The following is a 27,490-nucleotide window of genomic DNA, read 5'->3' as shown; positions in this document are numbered from 1 at the left end:
GGTTCCTCACCCAACATTCCCTCTTTGTCTCCTAAGCTCGCATCCCGCCCAGCTCGCGCCTGGCCCAGTACAAAATGGCCCCGCCCCGCCCCGGCCTGGCCCCGCCCCGGCCCCGCCCCAGCCCATCCTGGCCCCGCCCCGGTTCTTAGTTGGCGACGGTGGGGAGGCCAGCCCCGCCGGCCCAGCGGGCGGAACCAATTGTGTCTAGCACTCCGCTCGACGTGGCCGCACGGACTCTGAATCCCGGAGCGCCGGGCGCACGAGGACGCTGTTCTCCGTGCGCTTCCGGGCGCACGCAGTTCGGCCGCCGCCGAGAGGGCGGAATTCCCGGTGCCGCTGCCGTCTCTGTCGGTGCGCCCGGTTCAGCCGCCACCATGGGGATCCTGGAGAAGATCTCCGAGATCGAGAAGGAGATCGCTCGGACGCAGAAGAACAAGGGTGAGGGCCGGCCTGGCGGGGCCTTCCTTTCTGCCCGCCTCAGTTTTCCTGTCCGTAAAATGGGGGAACAACTCCAGCGATAGAGCTGAAGCGGGCTCGAAGGCCGCAGAAAAGTGCCAGAGACGTGACCTCGTCTCCCAGCGCGCCGAGGCAGGCAGGACCAGGCAGGATCCGGGTCCCAACGCGCTGGTCTAAGTGCAAACGATCCCTGTGAGATCTGCTTGGTGCCAGACCAGGTGACCGAGTAGAGAAATCCCAGCGCGCAGCCAGCATCTGACCCAGAGAGGCATGCATGGTCTGGGTTCAAACCCGGGTCTCCCGGTGGTCGGGCCTGGGGGAGTTGGCGCTCGCCCCGCTTTGTGCTGGCAAGTCCAGGAGGACCCCTTTTACAGCTTCACCCAGCACCTCGGGAACAGAGGCCATCAAGACTCGAGTCTGGCGGACCTGGATTTGAACTCCAGCGCCACCAGTACCTGCCGTGAAAGCTTGGAAACTCACTTAACCTCTTTGCGCATCAATGTCGTCATTTGTCCCTGTCTCATCTTAGCCCACAACTAGGTTAAACTAGATAGCATGTGCAAAGTACTAGGCACATGGGAAGCACTCAGTATTTAGAGTAAACCCCCGACAGAGGTAGCACATAATGAAGGATCAAATCTAGGCTTCAGATTGTAAGGGCTGGAAGAGCTCACAGGAGAAGAGCAGTGGGGAGAAACAAATGATAACACCCAAGAAGGCTTCCAGGAGGAGGTGGGGCTTGAGCTGCTTAAGGGGAGGATACTGCAGGTGAGGGGCACTGTGGAGGCAAAAGCATGGGAGTCCTGGTGAGCGTGGTGTGTTCATGGGACTTCTAGGTCTAAAACATTCTAGAACAGAAGGAGGATCTGGAGTAATGGGGGATACGACTGGCCAGGGCGAGTGAAGCCCAGTGCCTAGCCAGTCCTGCTTTGGGGTTGCAGGAGCAGGAAGCAGGGGATATTAGATGGCTAATCTCAGTATCTGTCCTTCCTTGGCTCCATTTAGTTCTGGAGGCTGAGAAATTGGGGGCATCTTTCATTCATTCATTATGTAAGTCTTTTTTTTTTAAGTTTATTTGAGACAGAGAGCATGAGCAGGGTAGGGGCAGAGAGAGCGGGAGAGAGAGATTTCTAAGCAGGCTCTGCGCTGTCAGCATAGACTCCAACGAGGGGCTCGAACTCACAAACATTGAGATCATGACCTGAGCTGAAATCAAGAGTCAGACGCTTAACAACTGAGCCACCCAGGTGCCCCTCATGATGTAAATCTTAGCAGAGCCCTTACCGTGTGCTAGGCACTCTGGCTAAGGCCATCAGCACAGCAGGCACATCCTTGCCCTCTTGGAGCTGACCTTCCAGTGGATAGTCTGTAAACTAACAACCAAATAAATAAGATTGTTTCATCCAAAAAATACATGCTGTGAAGGCAGACCAGGGTGACACAGCAAGGGTGGAGGTGGGGGCTGGGCCTGCTAAGGTGAATGATCAGAGAAAACCTCCATGAGGCGGGGACATTTTGAGTTGAGGCCAAAATGAGAAGGTACCAGCCATGCGAAGATCTGGGGCAAGACTGTTCCCAGCAGAGGAACGAACATCTCTGAGGCAGGAACGGACTTGGCTTGTTCGAGGATCTGAAGGTCTGGGGCTGGAGTGCAGTGATGGGAAAGGAAAGGGCCAGTCATGTAGGGCCCCGTAGGTCATGGGAAAGAGTCTGAATTGTGTTCTCAGGGCAGCGGGAGCTAGTGGAGGGTGTTAAACAGGGGACAGACATGGTCTGATTGCTGTTTTAAAAGCTCCCACCAGCTGCCCTGTGGATGATACTCCACAGGATCAAGGAAAGTAGCAGGGAGGCTAGGCGTGCTGCCATTTTGTCAGCGGTAGAAAAGGGGATGGAAAGGTGATTTAAGGATTAAGACTTAGTCCTTCCCTTCAAGAGGTGCTTAGAATCTCAACGACCTAGGGTGACAGGAAGGTCCAGATGAACCTGACGGTTGCCAAACCCATTCTTGACCACTTCTCCCTGCCATCCATTCACTCATTCACTTGTTAGGCGTTTCCTGAGTGCCTGCCCTGCGCCACGGGAGACTGGGGATCCTGCCCCACTTGAGTGAGGGAAGTAAAGAAACAAGATAGTTTCAAATGGTGGTAAGAGCCATGAAGGCCATACCCAGGGTCATGAAGCAGAGCAGGGGCCTGAGGAAGGGCAGGGGTTACTGTGGATCATGATACTAACCGATTTTTCCTGGGTGCTTAATGGTGCTAGGCATTATTCTTAGTGCTTTAAGCCTTACAGAAATCCAGTGGAGTGGTTACTACTGATAACGTCCCCGCTTTGCAAATTGAGAAACTGATAGACAAGAAGATTAAGGAACTTTCCCAAAGTTAAATGGCCAGGAATGATAGGGTGGGATTCTAGCACAGGTTACTTACCTTTGCGGGACACTGCCCACCGCCCCTTCCGGCTGAGTAGGGGAGGCCTCTTTGAAGAGGTGACATCCGAACTGAGCCTCAGATGTCGAGAAGGAGCCGGCCCCGTGAAGACAAGGTTGAAATGGAAGGGATAGCAAATGCAAAGATCCTGAGGCACGAAGGGTGTCAGCATGTCCTGAAGAAGCAAAAAGAAAGCCACTGTGGCTGGAATATAGTAAAAGAGAGTGGAAGGAGATGTTGGAGCAGTAGTGAGGGACCAGGTTACTAAGCCACAGCCCACTTTGCTAGTGAAGATTTTGTAACACCTTTACTGTCGTGAAATACCACTCCCCATCACTGTGCAACTTTTGTACACACCGAATTTGAGAAAAATCAGTATCGTGCTCTAATCCTAATACAAAGGCAGAGCGAAAGGAAAGTAATTTATAATTAAAATAGCGTTTATTTCAATATTTAAATGTTGGGGCACAGCCAAGGTACAGCGACGTTAAATGAAGTGAGATATTTGCACCTCTGGGCAGAATCACCGGGTATGTGGGCTTAGTCACGATCTACACCAGTGCAGTGTGTTATGTTGGTGACTCAGGTACCCTGCAAGAGGCATCACTGTGAGCAGCCTGGGATCCCAAGATGGTGAGCACCTCTGGGTAAAGTTTGAAACAACATGCTAGACTCTTTCCTTGACGTACACAGCAGTCGCATTCCTGGAAATTTCAGTGTTTATTAACACTGTAAGAAAATGTCCTGGGGGTTTCTTTTTGTGAAAGAGAGGCTCTAGGCCCTGGTGCTCCTAACCCAGGTTTTCCCTCCACAGATGTCTTAGGACTGTGAAAAAAATCCTATGGGACACGGGACAATTCTTGGCTGTGCCAGACTGACTCACACTTTGTAGGGCCACTGGCGTCCCTGGCCCCTGTCTGGTAAATGGCGATGGGGACCTCACCATCACACTGACCACAGAAAACATCCTCCGGCACACCCCAGGGGGTGGTGCTGTCCCCTGGTGCTGACATGGGGTCATGCGGTCTTAATAAGGACACTGGCTTGTATCCTAAATGAAGTGAGAGGCTAAGGCGGCATTTTGAGACAAGGAGTGTTTTCTTTGCTGATCTCCTCGACGATTGCCATCCGGTTCTGATGTTTCCAGCCAGCGTTTGGTTGTATGTGGGGTTGCACCTGACCCACGGGGCTTGGATACCCTGGATACTTACCTTCTGTCTTGCTTTCCGTCCTTCAGCCACTGAGTATCATCTGGGCCTGCTGAAAGCAAAACTCGCCAAGTATCGGGCCCAGCTGCTGGAACCGTCCAAATCGGCCTCATCCAAAGGAGAGGGTTTCGATGTCATGAAGTCGGGTGACGCCCGTGTGGCGCTGATTGGATTTCCCTCTGTGGGTAAGGTCAGTGATGGTCAGCGTGGGCCTTGGGGAGGAAGCAGCCTGTCTTCCGAACACGACTGCCTGCGCCTCCTCGCGCTGCCTTTCTGAATTTGCTCCAGGGACCAAGAAGACCCAGCCTCCCCCAGGATCAGGTCCCACCCCTTTATCATCCTGCCTGGTGACCATTGTTTCCTGTCTCCGCTCAGTCTCTGACCCATCCATCATGCACAAACGTTTATTGAGTGCACACCCTGTGCCAGGCTCTGTGAGGCACTGGTAATACGATAGGGAACAAGATAGTTCTGTCCCTGCCCACACGGAGCTCCCCTTCTTAGGGGAGAAAAGACAGTAAGCAAACAGTGGAAGACTGGTGAGGACTGTTGTGGAGGAATATGCAGGGCAGGGGTGGAGTTTATGTCAGGGAGTTCAGGAACGCTGCTCTGAACCACTTCCTTACCTTCTGGTACCACTGAGATACTTCAGGCTCATCATGTATGTTCCCTGCCCCAGCCCTAGAATCGGCCGTTATTTCCTGGGAGCCCTGGTTCCTTTTCTTCTTCTGAGAATGCTGTTTAGAAACCAAGATCTGGGTGTTAACTCACTTTGTAGCAGAATCGTTCTGGCTGTTGCGCAGATAATAGGTCGGAAGCAGGGACCCCAGCTCAGATATAGGCCAAGGGAACAATGACCAGGTGGCTTGGACAGACGCTGGTGGAATAGCATCAGGGGAAGTTGGTAACAGCTCTCGCTTCCCGAGTGCTAACTACAGGCTGAGCGCTATGCTTTGTACGGGTTTGGTTTTGTTTTCCCCTTGGCCTATATGATGGGTGTGTGTATCACAGGAGGTGGGAATTGATCTTGCGCTCTGTCTACACACAACACACACACACTCTCTCTGAAAATGGGATTATGGCTACATTGGGCCCTGGCATTTTCACTCCCCCGTGGGTATCCGTCTCATTAATACATTAGAGTTACCTCCTCTCTCTTTTTTTTTTAATATATATATATTTTTAACGTTTATTCCCTTTTTGAGAGACAGAGACAGAGTGTGAGCAGGGCAGGGGCAGAGAGAGAGGGAGACACGGAATCCGAAGCAGGCTCCAGGTTCTGAGCTGTCAGCACAGAGCCTGAGGCGGGGCTTGAACTCGCGAACCATGAGATCACGACCTGAGTGGCCAAAGTTGGACGCTTAAGCAACTGAGCCACCCAGGCGCCCCGGAGTTACCTCCTCTCTTAACAGCTGCCTAGAATCCCTCACTGTGGTCATAGTGTCATCAATAGTCTGCTCCTTCCCTCCTCTGCCATGGTAGCTAGGTCACCCCCAGGCTTTTGTTTGCCCACACGGTGCTGTAGTCACTGTCCTTGTGCGTGGATCTTTGTGAACTGGAGCCGGTATTTGTGGAGGACGCATTTGGCCAAGTGAGCACAGCAGCTCTAGGATGTGGGTTTTAGAAATGGCCGTCGGCACACTGCCATTTACCCCCCAAAGGAGCTGTAGCCAACGCCATGTGGGGACAGTAGGAATGTCTCTAGTGTCTGCTCACGTACCCCTACACGTGATGCTGCATCAGCGCTGGGCTGTGAGCTGGCCCAATCTCTGCCTCCAGTTCTGCAGAAGGGTTCCTTCCCTATGACAGGCAGGTGCTTCTTAACCTTTGGGAACGCTCTTACCCCAGTTGGACCTTATTATCAGTACCCAGTTGGGTGCACTGCCCCCTGCCCTCCATCTGTGCGGGCTCGGGAAACAACGTCGTTTTCGTTATCATCCGTGCAGGTAGGATGAGGATGGGAAGGTTGCTGTAGCCGAGGGTGATGAATGCCCTGGAAGGGAGCCACTGTGACCCCCCTCCCCCCAGGCCGCTTGGCGTCCATCCAGCCTGCCCCTTTCAAGCCTCGTGCCAAACCCGAGCACCTGTTTGGCGTGCGGCTACCTGGCCAGCGCTCAGAAACCTGTAGCGATGGTGCTTATGACTCCTCAACTGGACGCCGAGCAGCGCAGGGGCCTCCCGCCTCAGCCCCTCAGGAGGAGCCGGCGCTGCAGGAGCCCCTCTGGAGAGGTGGGACTGTCCCCAGCCGTGCCCTCTGCCACCTGGCCACCCGCACAGTCTTCAGTCCTGGTGTGGTTTCCAGATCCCTGTCTTTTTGTCTCTTTCTCGTTTTTCCCAATTTTGTGTAATAGAAATTTCCAAACTTGCAGGAGAGATGAAAGAACAAATGCAGTGTCCCCGCCATCTGGGTCCACCAGTTTGCCATATTGCTCCATCTCCTTGTGTTTGTGTGTATTTGTGTGCGTGTGCGAGTGGGCTTTTGTTGTTTTGACTGAACCATTTGAGACTAGGTTACAGACCTCATGCTTTGTGATCTTTGACCCCAGTATTTAAGCTTTATCTCTAAAGGATAAGGATAGTTTCCTGCTGAGCCACAAACTATCTATCACACTAGACAAGATTAACAGTAACATAGTAACCATCTAATGCCTGGACCATATCCTGATTTCAACACTCGCCCCAAAATGACCCCTGCGGCTGATCCGTCCAAACGGAGGTCTGTTCTAGGACCACATGGGGCCCCTGTATGTATTATTCCTCCATCTGCTTTAATCTAGAACAGTCCCTTTTGTCAAGACCCTAGCTCTCAAGAGACCGGACAGTGGTCCTACAGAAAGCCCGTGCTCTGCAGTTGTCTGCTTGCTTCCTTGTGGTGTCCCTTAACCTTTTCGTCTGTTCATTGTTCTTCCTGTGAGCCGGAAGTCAGGTAGACACCTGGGACTTGGGGCCTGGTTCCACATAGGAGACGGGGTAGACCTCGTTTTGCACCATGCCGGAAAGCCTCTGATAGCTGGTTGCATTTCCAGAACCACTGGGTTAAGGGGAGGGATACCCTGTTTCCCCTCCGCATAGTTGCGTTAGCCTCCCCATCCCCCCCCCCCCAGGGGACTGCAAAGTGCCCTGCAAGGTGTGCCTACAGTAGTGTGCAGAAGTCAGGCCCCGTTGACATCCCCTTGGTGTCCTTGACACCAGTGAATTGTCCTTGCCTGTGAGTTTTGTTAGTGGTTGCAGATGTCGACTTTCTAGTTCTCTTCTTCCTTCCTCACTAATTAGCTGATGTTCCTCAAGAGAGTAGCACTTTCTCTCATCAGTGTTGCTGTCTGGTTAGCCTGAAAAAGTTCCTGGAAAGGTGGGACAAATGCTTATGTGTTGCCTATACATGACCAGTAAGATGTTGGGTCATAGCTGTCCCACAGAGTGACAGGTAAGTATTTTCAGGCTTTAATTCTTCAGGTGTTTATCATGGACTCTATCCGTTTTCACCTTTTATTTTGAGTTTACTTTCCAACCTGCCGAGGACTTCTTTTCCAGATGAGAAGCCCAGGCTGGGAGAAGCCACCTTGTTTACCAAGGGCTATGCCCTTGAGGGTCTGCCCTGTGGCCAGATGCCACCGTCCTGTTGGGGATCTGGGCTCTCCAGCCATGGGAGGGCCCAGCCTCCCCACTGCAGAGGCCAGAGAGCCTTCCGTTAGCGTCCAGCCGCCATCACTCAGTGTCTCGGCAGCCGTTGCTCTCGGGCTGCCCCACCTGTCCGTACCTGTCTACCCCACCGGGTTTTTATCTTTCCTCGAGTTTCTAAGAGGTCCCCAGGGTGGAGAGTTTCTGGATCCGAGGGCAGTGTTTCCTTCAAGGTCTGAAGATATGTGAGTGAGATGTGCCCCCAGCCATTCCGGTTGCCAGCGAGGGGCATGGTCCAGGCGGCCCCGTCACAACTGCGTCTCAGACTTTTTATTCCAGGTGTCCTGCGACTAGGATGGGGGCAGGAGGCCAGGGCTGGCTTTCTTCCCCTTCTGGCTCTGCCCACTGCTTTGCTAGCCCTCTGGGCCACTGCATCCATCGCCGTGGTCTCGCCATGCTCGGGGCTTGGCGCCTCGGGTGCCTCATCATCTTTAACCCCACGTGGCCCCATGCGGTAGGGAGCGAGCAGATGGCCAGCCTATGCGTGAGGACTCTGAAGCTCAGAGCATGAAGTTTCTTGCCCAGGGGAGCCACATTTCTAACTCCCCACCAGGCCATGGCTCTGGTCCCACAGTGAACCGTGGCATAAATGTTCCCATCAAGACCCTTCCTGCCTGGCAGCCCCCTCTCCTGCAGTCTGGCTCTGTCTCAGACCTCATCTGCCTCCTTGCGTATCTCACCCCTCCCTGGGTGAGCAGCCACTTTGAGTGCCACAGGCTGTTGCCTGCTTGAAGTTCTCTGGGGCCCAGGAAAGGCTGGAGGGTTTGGTGGAGCTAGAGAGGGGCCCCTGATTTAGTTGGGGATCCCACTTAGAAACCAGGTCCCTGTGTCCACCTGAGATGGGCCTTGACGCCTCCGAGGAATGGAGTGTCCTTCTGGTGCCCTACCTGCCCTGGGCAGAGCCAGAGGCGACCTTTCCAGCTGTTGTTTTCTTTCTAGCTACCCAGGTCCCCACCCTGAGGCGGAGGAGGGAGTCTCTGTGATGCCTGCATCCGGCAGGCTCCTGGCCTGTGGGGATTCTCGAAGGAGGCTGGGACAAGACTCCTCACTGCAATGACCTCTTTTTCCTCCTAGTCTACCTTCTTGAGTCTAATGACCTCCACAGCCAGCGAAGCTGCGTCCTACGAATTCACAACCCTGACATGTATCCCTGGAGTCATTGAAGTAAGTCGAGGTGTGCTGGATTCCAGAAGGGGAAAGGGTACATGCTTGGGTTTGCGATTATATATTTGTAAGTCATGAGTGGAGGTGTCCCTGGGGGGGGCGGGGGGCGGAGGGGGTTTCTGAACGGAGCTTCTTTGCTCTCAAGCAGTGGTACCTCTGAGGATTTCTGGCTGCTGGGACCCCAGAGATGCCTGCCTGGAACCCTGACTGGTTCCGGGAGTCCGGCCAGCACCTGGCCGCTCTTGCTGGTGCCCCTTTGTGCTCCACTGGCCCGCGCCACCCCGGCTTGGGTCACTTGGTGGTGGTTGGCTGTATCCCTCTGTTTTCTGTGAAGCTTCAACGCCTCGGGTAGCTGGGGTCCTATGGCCCAGAGCCTCCGCGGTGAAGTGATATTTTTGTAAGGTGCTGTTACCATCAGTGATGGGTGGGTAGGATTACAAAAACTCCAGAGTCTGTGCCTGGGGGCTCCTCAGCTTGCAGGATCTGGAGCTGGAGCTGTGCCAGGCTGAGCAGGCTTGGACCTGGCCCCCGAGGCTGAGCCCTGGGATTCCCAGACCCCTGAGCTGCAGGCCAGAGTGGGGGTCCTGGGTTCAGGCAAGCCCTTCCCACGGTCACCCCTCTTCACCTTACCTTCTCCTCTGCATCCTAGTACAAAGGAGCCAATATCCAGCTCCTGGACCTTCCTGGGATCATTGAAGGTGCAGCACAAGGTAGGGAGTGGGAACAGGCGGGTGGGAAACAGGGTGGGTCTCTGCACCCCAGCCCGTCCTCTTCTGTAGGGATTTGCTGTACTGGCCTCACCGTTAAAATTGGACATGGCTGCAGGGCTCAACGGGTAGGGGTGGGTTCAATGCCCTGTGCTTCAGGGACTCTGGCCTCATACGGTCCTGGCAGGCCCCGTATTAAAGCCGAGGAGACTGAGGCCCGGCAAGGTGAAGGGACCTGTACAAGGTCGTGTAGCTTACCTGGCAGGTTTGAGTTCCCACTTCCATGGTGTGTCCCTGGACAGACCCCTGCAAGGACTGGCCCCTTAGCAGCTGGCTAGCTCAGGCCGTGCTCCTAGTCCTGGGGCCCTGTCCTTTGTTTTGTCTTTGTTTTTTGTTTTTTTTTTTAAGAAAAGGTTTTTTTTTTTTTTTACGTTTATTTTTAAGTTTATGTATTAAGTTTATTTACTAACTTTTTTTAAGTTTATTTTTTTAAGCTTTTTTAAATATTTTTTTAAGTTTTTTTACTTATTAAGTTTTTAAGTTTATTTATTTATTTTGAGAGAGACAGAGACAGTGTGACTGGGGGAAGGGCAGAGAGAGAGGGAGAGACAGAGAATCCCAAGCAGGCTCCGCGCTGTCAGCACAGAGACCGATATGGGGCTTGAACCCATGAAATTGTGAGATCATGACCTGAGCCGAAACTGAGAGCCGGACACTCAACTGACTGAGCCACCCAGGCACCCCTTGTCTTTGTTTTCTGAGATAGGAACATGCCTGTGGCTTCTGGTGGCTTCCTGCAGCATTGCGGACACGGTAACCAGCTGATGGTTATCCAGCACTGGCTAAGTGCCGGGCTCTGCGCTGACCATTAGCTCACTTAATCCTCACATAGTCCTGTGACTTAGGAAGTGTCATTATTTCCCTTTCATAGCCAGGAGGAACCGCAGGGACAGACAGGTAAAGGGTCTGCCCTAAACGGCTCTTCACCCATCAAGTGGCAGGGCCAGGGTTGGTGCCCACCTCTCCGGTTTAGTAACCCTGTCCAGGCTGGGCAGCGGGACCTCTCCCCACGGGTCCAGTTGCCATCTCCTCTGCACGTTTCCGTACCCCACTGCCCCCATCAGGGCAGAGTCCTGCCTACTTGAATTGGGCTGGTGGAAATGGTGATGGTCCCCCAGGAACCTGCTGTCCCAGGCAGCATCATGGGGCCTGGTGTGGTCTGGCCACTGTGGGGGAAGTACGTTTGGTAGTGACAGGAGACCCCTGGCTTGTGAAGATCACTGGACACAGCCCCCCATTCTCCAAAGAGGGAGGCAGATCATGGTTGAAATCTACACTACCTGGATCCTAGTGCTGTGACCTTGGCAAGGCGCTTGACTTCTCTGGTGGTGCAATAACCACATGGTCTGACCTTTGTGTGGCAGTTCCTAAAGTTCCTCTTCCTGTGGTGTCTCATGTGATCCTTTCTGCAGCCCTTGGATTGGGGGTGGGTTATATCGCCCCATTTCCAGAAAGGGCAGACATGTTCAAATCCTGATAGCACACTAGCTTTGTAATCTTGGGCAAGTGATGAGCTCCAAACCAAGCCTCAGTTTTCTCATCTATAAAATGGGCTTGATGACACTGACTATATAGGGTGGTTGTGAGGAAATGTTCACGAAGCGCTTAGCGTGTGGCCTATTGCAGGGTAGGGACAGGAGGAGAATGTTACTTCTCCTGAGGTGGTGATGTCAGATTACCTTCTAAAACAAGTCTTCGTGAGTAAAACAGCACACGGATTAGTGAAAAATGGCAAGGAAATCACAGCCAGGGGCTGGCATATGGCAGAGACCATGATGGGTCTGTAGAGGACAGGAGTCTGGGGCTCCGTGGCCTGGGTGGGGGGTCACACGGGTTGTGCCTATGTCACTGTGTAACCGTGTCCCTTCCACCTGTCCAGGGAAAGGTCGTGGCCGGCAGGTGATTGCTGTGGCACGCACGGCTGACGTCGTCATCATGATGCTGGATGCCACTAAGGGAGAAGTGCAGAGGTCTGCAGGGGAGTGTGGGGGGTGGGGCAGGCTAACATGTCTGGGGGGCGGTGAGGATCCCTGGGCATGCTGGTAGGACACTGTGGCTCCAGCTGCTGTGTCCCTGATCATGATGGGTGATCCACGGGGTGCTTGGGCCTCTCACACGTGGGAGCAGCAGCAGGACTGTCCACAGGCTAAACCCGTGCAGTCAGCCTGGAGCGTCCTCTCTGAGTGGCTTACATCTGGCACGGAGATGTCTGGAGGCTGGGGACTGTGGTACGCTGCACCGACTGAAGCCTGTGTCACCCGTGAGCCCCATGCTGGCTCTGGCTCCTGCCTGCAGAGGCCAAGGTGCCTCAGTTGCTGCCCAGAACCCAGTGGGAGCCCAGGCCCAAACAACAGAAGCCTTATTCATGCCCTGACCTGCTGGCTAAGGGGCACAGCAGGCCTGCCTCTGCGTGCCAGTCGCAGGCCCAGCCAGTCTCCCTCGAACTGGGCAGAAGGTCCAGAGGCTCCTCAGCGGCTTTGGGTTGTTGAGAAGGAACGTTCTGGGTTCCCAGTGGTGGGTAGGAGGGCATCGGCCTCCCTCTGGAAGGGCAGGGGCTTCCTGTGTAACAGGGAAGCCATTTGGCCTGCCTCTGGACACCTGCGAAGGCTCGTGGGGGTTCTTCCCAGGTCTCTGCTGGAAAAGGAACTGGAATCAGTGGGTATCCGCCTCAACAAGCACAAGCCCAACATCTACTTCAAGGTGAGGCCCCCCTCCCCAGGAGGCCAGGCACGGGCGGGTTTGGGATGATCGCAGCTGCCCCTTTGTGAGCCGCTCTCCTTTCTCCTCCAGCCCAAGAAAGGTGGTGGCATCTCCTTTAACTCCACAGTCACACTGACCCAGTGCTCGGAGAAGCTGGTGCAGCTGATTCTGCATGAGTACAGTATCCTCCCAAAAGCAGCAAGGGAGGGCCCAGAGCCCTCAGCGCAGGGGAGGGGCCGCCCGAGACAGGAGGGAGGCCTTGCGGCCCAGGATGATCACAGACCACCCCAAGCCACCCCGGCTCCATCCAAGCGACTGCCAGGAAAGCGGTAGTGACATGGGACACTTCCTGTCCCCCCCTGCCTCCATGCTCACCAAGCTGCAGGCTGGCTGGGCCAGAGCCGTGAACTCAGCAGTGGCTTCCTAACTCCCTGGCAAGTACTAGGCACTGGAAGCCAGTCACATCTGGAAGGAAGATGAGATGGTGAGGGAAACAGCGCCCGAGGACTGGGGGTTCCTGGCCTGGGGAAGCCTCAGGAAGAACCAGGGGCCTGGCTGCTTGTCGGGGGTGCTGGAGGACAGGGCAGGGCCCCAGAGGCAGAGCAGCTCAGCATGTGAAGAAGTCACCTTGGGACAGGCTGTGTGCAGGGTGATGAGGCCCCTGTCACTGCAGGTATGCAAGCCTCCAGAGGAGAGCTTTGCATGAGGGAAGCTGGGTTAGACCAATGCTTGCAGACAGTGCTCCTGGCACCGAAGCCTGGGGTTCCACTGAGGTGCTTTGGGGATTCTGGCAAGTCCACTTTTCTTCTTGCCTAATGGAGAAGATTGAAACCACTGATTGAAACTTTATGTATCGTGGCTCCTTTTGAAAAACAACGAGGGCAGTCCCCAAACTTCAAAAGCTTGTAAAACCTCCAAAGCAGATGACCTCCGAGGTCCCTTTCGGCACTGTGTTTCCTAACTGGCTATCTGGGCCCCTCTCCTGCGGGGGCGCTGGTGGCTGCTGGTGCTCAGGTGGCCCTTAATCCGAGCCCCTCAGAGATCTTCAACGCAGAGGTGCTCTTCCGAGAAGACTGCTCCCCGGATGAGTTCATCGATGTGATCGTGGGCAACCGGGTGTACATGCCCTGCTTGTATGTAAGTGGCACTGGGCCCTAGGGCGCACATGTGGGAGCGGAGCTGGCCCCGGGGTGACCCAGATGGGAGACAAGCTTCCCCGAGGGGCAAGAAGAGCATGGTGCTGCCTTCACCCCCCTGCCCCTCTTCCCTGGCGGCTGCATGAGTTTTGCAGACCTCCCTAGCTTGACACCGGGTTCTATCCCAGCCTTCCCTTCTGGGGAGGGACAGCGGTCCCAGGACCCTGCACCGTTTCCCCACCCTTGAGGCAGCAGGGGAGGGAGGACGCTGGCATCGGCCCCTGCCCCTGTTGTGTTCCGGCACGCGGAGGGAGGCACTGTGGGCAGGGCCGTGGCATTTGGGGACCCGGTTCCTGCGCTACTGTATTCTTTTCCTTCCCCGACACCCACCTCCATCTTCTCAATCCCAGGTTTATAACAAAATTGACCAGATCTCCATGGAAGAAGTGGACCGCCTGGCCCGGAAGCCCAACAGTGTGGTCATCAGGTGAGGGTCCCAACACCTTCTTGTGTGTGTGAGCCCGTCAGGCCACCCCACCACGTTGGCCAGGCAGAGCCCCCACACGCACCCAGGCCAGAGTAGACCATCTTAGTAACGGCTTTGACCTTGGCCTGGTCCTACCCTGGATCGGCCTGGGCAGAGTGGATGATGTGGGATGGGCTCTGGTGAAGATAACAGAAGGATTTCATCCACCAAGGTAAATGGATAAGAATTGTTAACAGGCTTCGTAGCTTAGTAGTTAACCACAGACCTCAGAAATCCCAAGGGGCGCCTGGGTGGCTCAGTCGGTTAAGCGTCCGACTTCAGCTCAGGTCATGATCTCACAGTTCGTGATTCAAGCCCTGCATCGGGCTCTGTGCTGGCAGCTCGGAGCCTGGAGCCTGCCTCAGATTCTGCGTCTTCCTCTCTCTCTGTCTCTCCCCTGCTTGTGCTCTCTGTCTCCCAAAAATAAACAAACATTAAAAAAAAAATTTTTTTAAGAGATCCCTAGGCTGTGAGCCAGCTGCTCTTAATCCTCCAGAAGATGCGGCTACCACTGCATGGCAGAGGGAAGAGGGAAGTTAAGTCCTCGGGTGGGGGGTGGGGGGCATCCTTGCCCTCCTTGGAGCCGTGGGTCCTGGGGACTGTAGTTCATTTTTTTTTTTTTTAACGTTTATTCATTTTTGTGAGACAGAGACAGAGCGTGAGCGGGGAAGGGGCAGAGAGAGGGAGACACAATCCGAAGCAGGCTCCAGGCTCCTAGCTGTCAGCACGGAGCCCCACGCGGGGCTCGAACTCACGAACCCCGAGATCATGATGTGAGCCGAAGTCGGACGCTCAACCGACTGAGCCACCCAGACACCCCTGTAGTTCATTTTTCAGTGTCCTTGCAAGTTCCTTCTTGGGAGCAGCCCGACCTGTGTGCTCCGCTCTCTGGCTTCCCGGCTATCACAAGGCATTCTGTAGCTTCACACTGAGGCAGGGCTTACGGGGAACCAGATGCTGAGCGGCCAAGGGGGCGGGGTGACTGGTGCAAATGATGGGTGAGGGTCCCGGACCCCCTCCCAGGCGTTGCCAGCTACCGCCAAGAGCAGGAGAGCGCTGGCATCCCTCCTGAAAGACCGCCTCAGTTCCTCTCCTGCCGCTATATCCCAGGCTGCCTTCAGGGGCTGCCCAAGGATGTGCCGGTTCTCAGGGCATGAGGTCACCTCCTCACACACCTTCATTTGCTATGCCAACAGCATGTCAGTGGAGGTCAGGGTGCCTGCTCAGGCTCATGCCTCTACAAACGATCAAGCCAGGAGCCACCCGTCAACAAACCCCCCCCCTGGGCTGAGCTGTGCTCGGCATTCTCCTTCCAGCAGGTGTCAGGAGGGAAGCCCCACCTCCTGGCGCTCTGTGTCCCTCAGAGATGCCACGTGCCCTCCACAGATGCCACCGGGACCCCCAGGAGAGACCGCTGAGCTCTGCTGGGCGTGACCGTGGTGGTGGCCGGAGGTGCTGGCAGCTGAAGTGTCGAGCCGCCATCAGAACTACAGGCTCAGTTCCCCACGGGTCCCAGATGGGCCACGCCGGCCTCTCTCCCCGGGCCAGCCGGATGGAGGCTGTCCCCTGCAACAGTGAGAAAGCAGTTCTCACTGTCGAGAACAGAGCCCATGGGGCTACTCTGACCGGCTGCTTTCCTTCCTGGCAGCTGCGGCATGAAGCTGAATCTGGACTACTTGCTTGAGATGCTTTGGGAGTACTTGGCCCTGACCTGCATCTACACCAAGAAGAGAGGACGTGAGTTAGACGGCGTGTGGCCCAGGAAACAGGCTGAGCCTCACCCTCCCATAGGGCGGCCACGCTCTGCGTGCGGACCCTGTGCCCCTGGCTCAGCCTGTCCCGTACAGATCTCAGCTTTTCTCCCATCTCGGAATTGTCACCGCCCTCTACCCCAGGCTGCTAGAGACCTCGGCTGAGCCTTTACAGTACAGAGGACCACTTCCTGGGACTGCTGGTCTTGATGAATTCCTTGGGAGCTGAGGCAGGGAGGGGCAGTGGGATAGAGGCTGTCCTGTGGTTCCCCACTGGCTACAGCAGTAACCCCCCTCCCAGCCTCCTCGAGCAGGAGCACGCCCCCTGGGTCAGGCCAGTGAATACACAGGAACCTTCATTCTGTCCCCCCCCCCCCTCCCCGCCCTGGTTGCACACCTCACACACCCTGTGACCCTGCAGTTGAGTTCTGGCACTTTGCATCAGCCTTGACCTTGTCGGCAAGGGAGGAGATGTAGCAGCTCTGACCGGTCCCTGGCAGCTGGCTGCCATGTCTTACCAGTTCCATCCAGATGCTTCACGTGGCTGGACTTATTCTCATGGCTGACCGGGTTGCCGGCCCTCCTGGATGTGGGTTTATTTTTATTTTCTATGTTAAAGTCAAGGTTGTAGAACCCTGCAAGAGGACCTGTAGGGCAAGTGTGCCAAATAGTGAGGGGAAGGTTGAGCCAAGGCTGGGGGCTGGAAGGGCCTCTGTCCCCTAATGGAAGGGCACAGAGCAGCTTGGGGCCGTAACTGTGGTTGCCTCCCTCTACCTTTGCAGAGAGGCCGGACTTCACAGATGCCATCATCCTCCGGAAAGGGGCCTCTGTGGAGCACGTGGTGAGTTGCCGAGACCTCTTGGGACAGTGGGGTCAGGGAGCTCTCTGTCCCTCCTGCGGGGTTTTGCTGAGGTTCTCCCGTTGACTCTTAGATGCCGCCGGCTCAATAGCAGAGTGGCCCAGCGCGGGCTCTGGAGTTAGACCTGGGGTTGCATCCCGGCCCCCCTTCCTTGCCGCGTATGAAGCCGCCGGGCCTCTCCCGCCGGCAGGGCTGGCACTTTCTACCCCAGTGGTAGTTAGAGGGCGGGGTTGAAGGAGGTCCAGCGTGTGAATAGTCAGCGTGCCGCCTGGCACTTGGAAGGTGTCCAGGAAGCGGTGGTCGTCGCTGTCCTGTCACGTCTGGGTGTTGCAGGCTCAGAGCCACAGCTGTGCAGGTGTTAGTCGGGTAGAGCCACTGCCCTGGGGCGTTTCTGTGCTGTCACTCCACATTGTGTTTCCCCGGTGCCTACGGCTCAGAGCTACTGCCTCCATGCCCTCGGCCCCTCCTGGCTTCCTGTCCCTCAGTCAGCCCCCAGCAGCTCTCCCTGCTCCCACATCCTGCCCCCCAGCCCAGGATGGCTGTGATTGCTTTTTACACTCAACACACATTTATCGAGCACCAACGATAAAGCAGCCCCGGTTCCTGCCAGAACAGGGTCCATCAGGGTCAAAGATGCCAAATACCCAATCCCAGAGCTAAGCAGTCACACATAACGGGGAGTGGAACAAAGTAAGGGAACGGGGAGTGACCCTGAGTCTACACAGAGAGGCCAGGTGGTCTTGGGGGGAGGTGTCCTCATGGGGGCCTGTAGACCAAGTAGGACCTGACAGTGAAGGTTTAGGGGTGGTGGAAGCCCTCCTAGGCAGGGGTGCAAGGTATGCAAAGGTCCTGAGGCAGAGGGGCTCTGGGCTGAGCCTGTGGGCTCAGGGAGAGGAGGGTGCATTTCTGTGTCTAGAGTTTTGTTGCAAGCACAGCTGTCACCTGTCCCTTCAATGTGACCCTGCACCATCTTTTTCAGAGGTGTATTGGGCCCTGCGGGAGCAAATGATGGCTCAAGCGCCTGGAACAATACTCCAGGTCGACACAGGCAACTTCTTAGGTTTTTTGGGGGTTTATTTTCCATCTAGCTCATTTCTTCTCAGGATGTGTACTGTGGACAGGTGGTGGGCCAGCCTGCCGTCTGGGCTCATGCGTGCATTCAGTCAGCAAGCCCAGCCCGAGGCCTCTGCCAGCTGGAGGTTCCTGATACAAAAGGGCAGGGCTCGGCCTTGAACGCTAGCACGCCCGGCAGGAGCCGCATCCCTCAGATCACTCCTCATGATGGGGGGGGGGGGTGGGGGTGGGTGGGGGGGGGCGTCCCTGCCGCTGCAGGCCTATTTCGGAAGCTGTGACTGCTGAGGTGTCTCTTGGGGAACCTGTGACTGCTGCGGTGTCTCTTGGGGACCCGGCAGCTGTCGATACGGGTGCCTCCATGTGCTGGCCCTCTGTGGAGTTACCCTGCACCTTCTGTGGGTACTTTCCTCAACCCTCTCAGGCCCTGGCTGCTTGCCCAAGAGGATGTAGGACTTCAGCCACTCCCGGGAAGAAAAGCGGGAGATAGCAGTAGGAGAGGGTTTTCCAGGCGGTGGGACTAACAGGTACAAAGGCCCAGAGGCAGGGGTGAGTGTGGGGAATGCTGGGTGTTTGTCATCAGCTGCACGGGGGTAGGAGGTGACAAGGGTCCAGTGGGGTAGGGGAGGGGCTCTGGGGGCCTTGCTCCGGAGCCTGGACTGGCCTCCTCCCTGCTCACCCTCCCCACAGGTGTTTCCCTCCTGGGACACCCAACTGTCCCAGATGCCACAGAGTATAGTACAGGCCTGCCTGGATGCTGGCAGCAGGGACCCAGGTAGACAGTGGAGCCAGGCAGACCGAGGGTCATATTCTGGTTCTCCCCCATCCTGTGTCAGCCTCCCTGTGCCTCAGTTTCCTCATCTGGGGGTAACTGAATCCCCACCCCCAGGGCCTTTGCGATGCACCCAGCCTAGGCCCCGGTACGGATTCAGTGAGAGCTGACAAAGGCCTCGCTTCCAAAAGGGTCATGGGCCGTAAGCCCCCAAGGCAGAGAGGACCTTGCAGGGCTCTCAAGAGGGGGGGGTACAGTGGGCACTGAGCAGCAGTGGTCTTCCTGTCGTCGAACGACACGTTCTTTCCCATAGTAGAAAAGACGGCCGTCCGTGACCTGCCATTGTCCCCCATTGCTAGAGATGCGAGTGCAGAGAAACTTCTCCGAGCCCCGTGGTAAATGGCTCCTAGTGTCACAGACACTAGGGTGCGGTGGGGCCTGTGGCAGGCTGGAGGGCGCACGCCCTGTCTGCCTCGAGGGCAGGAGCACCCGCTCCGTGCTCCCAAAGCTGTCAGGGTCCCAGGGGAGTCCTTGCGGGGGTGCGGCCCTGCTCCATTGTTGTGGGTCAAGCTGAGGAAGACATAAAACCCAGAGACGACCCCTGGGCCAGCGGATTTCATTCTCTGCTCTAGAAAATAGCGTTGGAACCACTTGTGTGGGTCTCTGTGCTCATTACTGGCAGCAGTGTCCTGGCCACCACGGCCACCTAGAGGAGGCCCCGTCAGGTCGGCTGCCCATATGTGCTCAGGAAATGTTCTTACAGGCTCAGCGTCCCCACAGAAGCTGTCTCCCCAGCCCCCCTCCCCTGTGCAACCCAGGGCCCCCAGCCTCTGGGAAAGAGCTGGCCGCCCTTGCAAGTTCCCCTCCTTCCAGCTTCCTTTAAGAGCTCTGGGATTCCTGAGGTGGAGGCGGATGATGTCATGGGTGGGAAGCTCCAGGTCACAGGGGACAATGGCCAGGCATGGTGACTCCAGGCTGAGGTGGGGTGACCTGAAAACTACCGTCACCCATCTGAAGGAGCATCTGTCAGGGTTGGCATTCAGGCAAGGCCAGCGGAAGCCTGCCGACAGCCAGGTCCAGACCTTCTTCTGATGGCTTCGAGAACGTTTCTAGTGAGCTCCATGGCCTTTGGGCCAACCTGGAAGTGGGAGTATCAGAAGAGCCTGCAGCCATGCACGAGACCGCCTGTGGATTGAGCCTGTGGTGTTCACGAGGCCAGTGCTGTGTGAGCACCTGCCTTGGGGATTGCTACTTGGCGGAGGCCTTGGGCTTGGGTGTGTGGCTAGGCTCGGTGGGCTTGGTACTTATCTCACTGTTACCCTCTCCCGTCCCCCAGTGCCACCGCATCCACCGGTCACTTGCCAGCCAGTTCAAGTACGCGCTGGTGTGGGTGAGTCTCTGGGAAGGAGGAGGGCCGGGGTCATGCCCAGCATAGCCTCCGGGTAAGGCAGAAGCAAGGCGTTCACGCCACTCCGTGTGGTGTCCCAGTTTACAGCGTGTGCGTGCTGACCTGTACTGGACTTGGGCCTCTCCCATCTTGGGATCCGGGGATGGTCAGTCCACTGGGGACATCTTCCTGTCTGGAGGGGGGGGGGTGTTGCCAGTGATGGGGCCCCCACTTCAGCCTCTGGCATTCATCTATCCCGTAACGTGTACACCCACCCACCTTCCTCCCGTAATAGCTATCAGCCTTGGCCTTGCTGAGTGCAGAGGCTGACAGGGCCCCTCTGCCTTGTTCCCCACCTAGGGCACCAGCACCAAGTACAGCCCGCAGCGGGTGGGCCTGACCCACACCATGGAGCACGAAGATGTCATCCAGATTGTCAAGAAGTAGTGCCTCTTGCTGGGCGCCCTGCCTGCCCGCCCTGCCTCCCTGGGGAGTCGGCCCCAGCAGGGCGCACCAAAGCCCAAACAGGAAAAATACAGATACATACACCCCAGGAAGGGGTCTCTCAAGTCTCTGCTGTCTCCAGAGGTTTCTTCTGTAGGCAGATGATGAAGAGTGTTGGGGCAAAGGGACATGGTTGGGGGACCTGGGCTGGTCTGGTGGCATTTCCCATGAGACTGGCCCCTTGTGTTTGGAACCCTCCCCCTGGCCCCCTTCAGGCACGGGAGGAGCAAGTTGCCCGCTGCCCCACAGCCGGGGCCTGACCTCGATGGCTTGCTTGGTGCTGGGGCTAGGAGCCGACCCTGCCCGGGTCCCTGGAAGCCGTAGTTACTGTTGTTGCACCTTGGCCCTTTAGAGCCTGCTGGCACCTGGGGAGGGCGCCTCCCAGGACAGACCCTCGGCCCCACCCCAGGCTGCTTCATGGTGGCTGTAAGCCCCAGCTCATGCCTTCCTCAGCCTGAGGAGTCCTAAGTATTGCCCTCCGAGGGCAGCCCCTGCCCAGCACGGACCCCAGGACCCAGAGCCTGCAGGGACACCTGGAGCAGAGGCTTTGGCTTTTGGTTTCTGTATTTTTTTCTCTAAGCCCCTGGTCTCCGCGCTCCTTTCCGGAATAAAGAGTGAAAACAATTCCTGTTCAGACTGAGGACAGTTCTGTTGGTCTGGTGAAGTCTGTGGCCAGGCTGGGTCAGGGCCAGCAACGAGCGTGATGACCAGAGGGGGGTGGTGCCTGGTTTGGGGAAGAGCAGGCCCAAGTCCGGGGTGCATAGGAAAATGTGGGGTCTTCCAGGGCGGTCTCTGCCCTAGAAGGTTGGCCGGGGGCTGTGGGCTGTCCGTGTGGCACCTCCTGAGGCCGGGCCTGGCTGCCAAGGTAAGCTGCATCCCCAGAAGGTCCTTGAGCACTCACAGGGGAGAGCAAGGTGGCTGGGTAGAAGACCCGTTGCCTCGGAAGGCAGAGGTCGACAGGCCTTGGCCTGGAGAGTCCTCGCTACGTGCCACAGTCGGTGTGGAGCTGTCTCCACAGCAGCCTGTTCTCTAGGGGCAGCACCTTGCCCTGGGCTTATACAGCTTCTAAGTGCAGAGCTGGGATTTGGACCCCAGCTGGGTCTTCTGGGCCATAGGGGAGGCTTCCTGGAGGAGGTGTGCCTCTTGGGAGTGAATGGTAACAGGTTTTGTGGGGCTACCAGGCACCGGGCTGGCAGGAGGCATAGAGGGCTCCCCTGGGGTCTTCAGATCCAGCTGGAGTGTGGAGCAGGCCCACTGCCCAGCTTTCCAGGCTGTTCTTGGCTCCTCTGTCAGCTGCTCAGGCTCCTTTCCGGAGACAAAACAGGAATAATAGACATCATTAAATATACATGGGGCCCCAGGCGGTCGGCGTGGTGGGCTGGGCCTCCCTTCCCCGCAACACTGAGCTGCTCTGCTAGGCTGGCCATGCTCCTGGGGCCAGCCACAGGACCCCCGTTAGGCGGCATGCAGGCAGGGAGCAGGCCACAGGACTCAGGTAAGAAGACCCCGGCCCAGGGCCCTTGGGGTCTGCCCCAAGTACCTCCCCACAGGTTGCAGCGAGGGGAAGAAGGGAGGGGGGCAGTGGAAGAGCTGGGCCTTGCCCCTAACTCACTGTGAGGTGCTTCCCTGGGCCTCAGTTTCTTCATCCATAAAGCGGGCATGATGCCCACACAGCTCCCCTCTTAGTGATGGTGGTATGCCAAGACAGGTGAGTACTCAGTGGCTGACTTCAGCCCTTCTCCCGACTGCCACAGGGCCTGGCCGTGAGGTCCCAAGTAAGCATTTCTGCCTGGGTGATGGCCACTGCCACTTCTTGCCTTACAGTTAGGGAAGGGGCCTGTGTTCGCAGAGCATCAGATCCAGGCCCATTCTGTCTGCCAAGCTGGCTGCGAAAGGGTGGGAGAGGAGGCCAGAGGTCTGGGCGTCCCCAGGCTACGGGCTCAGGGCAGGCATTGGCAGAGTCTCCAGCCACTGGGCCGCCGTGTTCCTCACCATGGACGGACTATTTCCTGGGCCAGGTCTGTGTGTTCCTAGATCAGGGCAACTGGTACTCTGTGTTGAATTTTTGGCTTTCCGGGGTCAGTGGCTGGCATGGGCCTGCGTGAGAGCCAAAGGAACCGCATGCTGTGCACCCCCAGGTTGGTGTGAACTGGCAGCTTGCAGTGCCCGATGCTAGAGGAGGTACCCCTAGGGCTGGAGGAGGTCCCCACCCCACCAGGGTGAGCTCCAAGGTTTGGGCCCCCCTGTTGCCACCTCTCACCCTCCCTGGGCCTTCTGTGCTAGGGAGGCTCTGGCCGGGCTGATAGAAGTCCCTTCCTGCTCAGACAACCTGATTGTCTTTGTGAAGGTCAACAATACCCAAGCCCTCTCTCAGGCCCCTCCGCAGACTACAGGGCTGCTTTCCCAGAGGGCCCAGCCTGCAGCTTTACAAGACTCAGGTGCAAAGGAGGCCAGGGCGAGAATGTTCACCCCTGTCTGTGTGTCTGCCTCCCTGTCCCTCAGCTTCGCTGAGATTCCACGCTGCCTCTGTCCCCAACCCCCTTTGGCAAGAATCCTTCTCAGCCGCCCTCCAGGTGCCCTCTGGCTTGGCCCCGGAAACAGTGCTGGGAAGCTCGAACCACCTGTGGGGGAGGGTCTCCGACTGCTTCGGGCACCCCCTCAGCAGCTCTTCTAACCGCCCCCTGCTCCCCTCGGATCCCAGCTAGGAAACTCCTCACCCCCAAACGCTTGTGTTCATCTACACCCACTTCTCCATGATGGTGAGGCCAAGTCCGGGCCACCTTCTCAGGGCTTTCACACTGCGTGGATAATTCAACCTCCCTCTGTTCTCTCAATCTCTCTCTCCCTCTGTCTTCCTGAATCTGTCCCATTGACCTGCCAACGAGTCTATTCGTTTGCTCCTGCGGCCGTAACCAAAGTGTCACAGACCGGAGGTCCTAAGCAACAGAAATTTATTTTCTCACAATTTCTGGAGGCAGGAAGCTTGAGATCAAAATGTCAGCGGGGATGGTTTCTCCTGAGGCCTCTCTCCCCGGCTCACAGGCCCACAGCTCCTCCACGGAAACAATTACGAGCCCCTGGACGTGTCATTCCCCGTGGCCACCTCTTTTTCCTGGCATAGCTGCTCGGAGCACCTCTCCCCCGCGTCAGTCTCCTCACCCACCAGCCCTCCCCAACATGCTGCCCGAGCAGCCCTGCCCCGGCCCGATGCCGCACATTGCTGAGCAGTGACTGTCCTTTTTTTTTTTAAGTCTATTTATTTATTTTGAGAGAGAGAGAGAGAGAGAGAGAGAGAGAGAGAGAGAACCATTGGGGAAGGGGGGCAGAGATGATGGACAGAGGATCCGAAGCAGGCTCCTCACTGACAGCAAAGAGCCAGATGTGGGGCTCAAACTCACGAACCATGAGATCATGACCTGAGTCAAGGTCGGACACTTAATTGACTGAGCCACCCAGGCGCCCAACGGCGACCATTCTAACCACGTTTACCAGGCCCAGCAAGGTTGGCACAGTCAGTGCCTCACCTCTACCCCACACAGTCGTTAAGGGCTGGCATGGGAAGCCCCCGACTTCTTGCTCTGTCCTCCTTCACAGGCTCATCCCACCCCCTGCCTCTGTTTCATCTGCCCTGCGGGTCTAAATTTCCCCGACTTCCCTCTGTCTCCCCAACCCTCCGTGTCCTAGACCAACCCCGTCATATTCCCGCCTCTCTCCGCTCATCTTAGCGAATGATTCCCCCGTTCACGCAGCTGCACCAAGCCAACCCAAGGGTCCCCCAGGCTCCACCTTCACCCCAGCCCCCGCGCGGCCCCTCACTGGCTGTGTTGAGTGCGCTCCATCACAGCTGTCCCAGATCGAGCCGCTGTCCTCTCTCTCCCGGCCTCCACTGTGCGTCCCCTCCTCATCCTTCGCCACACGGTGGCCCAAGAGCTTTTCCCGCACCACTTCCCAAGAAGCAGTGAGAGGCAGTGGTTGAGGGCACGGACACTCTGGAGCCGGACTCCCCGAGCTCGAATCTGGTTTCAGGCTGTGTGGCCTCGGGCAACTTACTAGACCTCTCTGGGCCTGTTTCCCCACCTGTAACGTGGAAAGAATAACAGTATCTACTTCCCGAGGTTATAGTGAGGGTTGAATGAACGCTGTGTGGCCCAGTAGTTCTCACTTCCTCGCTGGGGATTCTCTGCTGAGTGATGTAACCTAATAGAGCACCCTTCATCTATAAGACAGGAATAGCAGTTCCCACCTTACACATCGTGTGAATTCAGTGATAATAGCAAAGCATTCAGGACCAAGCCTGGCACAGAGTAAAACTTGTCAGTGTTGGTTATTTTTACTCTCAAAATGCATATCTGGTCATAGCATCCTGGCAGCCTGAAATCGTGCCAAGGCTCCCTACTACCTTAGGGATGGAGACCAAGGTCCCACTCCAGCCTCCATGTCTCAAGGGGCAGGTCCCTCCTGCCATCCTGGCTGCTTCTCGCTTTACATGCTCTGCATCACTTTGCCCCTCTCACCACTTGGCCTTTGCATGTGCTGTTCCATCTGCCTGGAACACTGCTCCCTCTTTCATGTGATTAGCTCTTTCTCATCCTTCAGATCTTGGCTCAGGGTCACCTACTCAGGGGCACCTTCCTGGTCTTCCAATGCACTGGGCTGTGGCCTGGCCTTCAGAGCTCTTCTCATGGCTGCAGTTTCCCCTCGGTAGGGCTTTTTGCTTCGAGTCTGTGTCCCCGTGACACTGGGAGCTCCGCCAGCACAGAGACCATGCCTGGTGCCACTCAACCCTGTGACCCCCCCCTCCCCCCCCGGCACCCAACACAGTGGCTGGCACACAGTAGACACACAATCGATGTCAAGGAATGAACGGACGAACGAGAAACGTGATCCCCGATAGCCCTTCTGTGCCTGCTGCAGAGGCTGGGGACACCGAGAAGGAGGTGGGACCCAGGCCCACCAGACAAAGGGTAGCCCTGGTCGACTGGGGACACTATCCCAATAGCCTGGGGCAAGCCTGGGCCCCAGAGACCAGAAAGGGTCATGGGAGCAGGCCCTGCTGCTGGCCCTTACCCAGACCACCTTCCCAGAGCGGACGGGAGCAGCCAGCTGTAATAACGATTCCAGCAATAATAAAATAATAATAATAAAATAATAACGACGATGACAAAATACGAATACTAATAATATTACTAATAATAACGGCAATTTACTCCAGGCTAGTCACTGTGCCAAGCTCTCGTGCTCATTTAATGCCGCGTCAGCCCTGGGAGTGGGAGGTACTATTAACATGAGCAGACCCAGGGGCAGAGGCTACATGACTTTGCCGTGGCCTCGGTTTCCTCAAACGGCACATACGGTCAGAGGATGGGGTTGGATTTTGTGGTTCCAGGCCCTGATGTTCTTCCAAGAGCTCCTCGAAAGGGGTGTTTCCACTCACTGTTTCCAATTCCTTTTTTCCACTTCCACGTTTTTTATTATTATTATTATTATTTTTTTTAAATGTTTATTTTGAGAGAGGGAGAGAGCGTGCAAGCATGAGAGCAGGGGACGGGGAGAGAGAAGGAGAGGGAGAATCCCAAGCCGGCCCCCCACTCTCAGCACAGAGCCCGACGCCGGACTTGGTCTCACGAACCGCGAGATCATGACCTGAGCCAAAAGGAAGAGTTGGACGCTTGATTGACGGAGCCACCCAGGCGCCCCTACTTTTTTTCTTTTTAAATGTTCCTTTTTGGTGTGTTCATCTGGATCCGAAATACACTTACATGCTTCAGAAATCCAACCGATAACGGGAAAGTTGACAGCAAGATAGCCGCTTTCATGAACTTCGTGAATATCTTTCCTAGTATCTCTACATGTAAGTCAAAGCAAATTAACTTACATTCTTCCCCCCAACACATGCACCTATGACAGAAAGAAAGGCCTAGGTGTGTATTAGCCGCCACGCACTGTTGGACAGTCCATCATGGAATGCGTCTCCGTGCAATGCGTAGCTTGGTGTGCACGCCATTCCCCTGTGCGCAACGGGCACGGACACCCCTGTGACCACCACATTCCCTTCTAGCTAGAACCTTCTCCCGTCGGGCTGTAACTACCCTCACCCCCACTGCTCCACTGGGGCCACCCTTATGGCTCCGCGTAGCCACATCCAGCGCGTCCTCAACTTACCTGACCCGTGTGCCCATTTGCCGCAGCGCCCTGCCCCCCTCCACGGCCACTCACTGCCTCCTTGTCCCCAGACGGTGCAGCCCCCGGGGTTCATCCCTTCTCCTCCATCTGCACTCATTCCCTGGTGCCATCCTCCAGAGCTGTGGCTTCAACACCAGCTGGATACCACTGGCTCCCGAACTGATGTCATCAGCCCTGACCCCTGCAGAGTGCCACCCCCCCCCCCAACTCCCTGGCAAGGCCAACATGTGCAACGCTGACATCTGGCCATTTGTCCTCTACCTGCTCCGCCCACGCTCTTCCTCCTCGCAGCCACTGGCCTCTCCATCCTCCCCCTTGTTCAGTAAGGAAACCTCAGAGGTACTCATGACTTCTCTGTAAATCCTGTGGGCTCTACCAGCAGAACATGCCAGCATCCCACCACCGCCCTCCACCTCCGCTGCCTCCAGCCCGGGCCAGGCCCCTGGCGTCGCTCACCCGGACCACCACGCGGCAGCTTCTCTGCCAGTCTCCTGCTCTCGCCCTCACCTCCTGCAGCTCTTGGCCCCAGTGTTACTTCCTGGTGTCACCTTCCCCAACCCCTACTCAACGCTGCACAAACGCCCCTTCCCTGCTTTATTTTAACCCACAGCACTTACCCACCAACCGACCGATTAGATCTCATTTTCCTTGTTTGTTGACAATCCCCCCCAGCCCTGTAATGTCAACGCCACAAGGGCAGGGTTTTCCTCGGTTTCCTTCTCAGCTGTATCCCCTGTGCTCTGACAGTGCCTGGCCCACAGCAGGCTTTCAACAAATACTACTGAATGGATGAATGAATGGACCAGCGAATGTGTGCTGCCTCCAGCACCCCCGGAGGGGCAGGGGCCGGGCTGACAGAGGAATCCAGGCGGGAGCCCTGAACACGGACATGGCCTCCA

At 56.6% G+C, this 27,490-nt stretch overlaps 1 protein-coding gene across 1 annotated transcript; it reads left to right on the top strand.

Moving 5' to 3' along the window:
• Nucleotides 1–258: 258 nt before the first annotated feature.
• On the top strand, nt 259–21,034 carry DRG2 (developmentally regulated GTP binding protein 2). Its single transcript, XM_025920375.2, has 13 exons — nt 259–438; nt 4,123–4,283; nt 8,846–8,935; nt 9,585–9,645; nt 11,582–11,672; nt 12,330–12,402; nt 12,493–12,583; nt 13,442–13,539; nt 13,949–14,025; nt 15,713–15,801; nt 16,598–16,656; nt 19,854–19,907; nt 20,265–21,034. The coding sequence occupies exons 1-13, from the start codon at nt 375–377 to the stop codon at nt 20,349–20,351; spliced, it is 1,095 nt and encodes a 364-aa protein (XP_025776160.1). The 5' UTR covers nt 259–374; the 3' UTR covers nt 20,352–21,034.
• The last annotated feature ends 6,456 nt before the right edge of the window (nt 21,035–27,490 follow it).

This window comes from Puma concolor, chromosome E1, assembly GCF_028749965.1.
Source record: "Puma concolor isolate L17-30 chromosome E1, mPumCon1.1.hap2, whole genome shotgun sequence".
Taxonomy (NCBI): Eukaryota; Metazoa; Chordata; class Mammalia; order Carnivora; family Felidae; genus Puma; species Puma concolor.
This window is presented reverse-complemented; position numbering and strand designations above follow the sequence as displayed.

Coding starts and splice junctions, on each gene's coding strand:
- DRG2 (XM_025920375.2), top strand. CDS start 375: ATGGGGATCCTGGAGAAGATCTCCGAGATCGAGAAGGAGATCGCTCGG. Junction 12,584..13,441: donor GCTGATTCTGCATGAGTACA/GTATCCTCCCAA, acceptor CGAGCCCCTCAG/AGATCTTCAACGCAGAGGTG. Junction 15,802..16,597: donor CTACACCAAGAAGAGAGGAC/GTGAGTTAGACG, acceptor CTACCTTTGCAG/AGAGGCCGGACTTCACAGAT.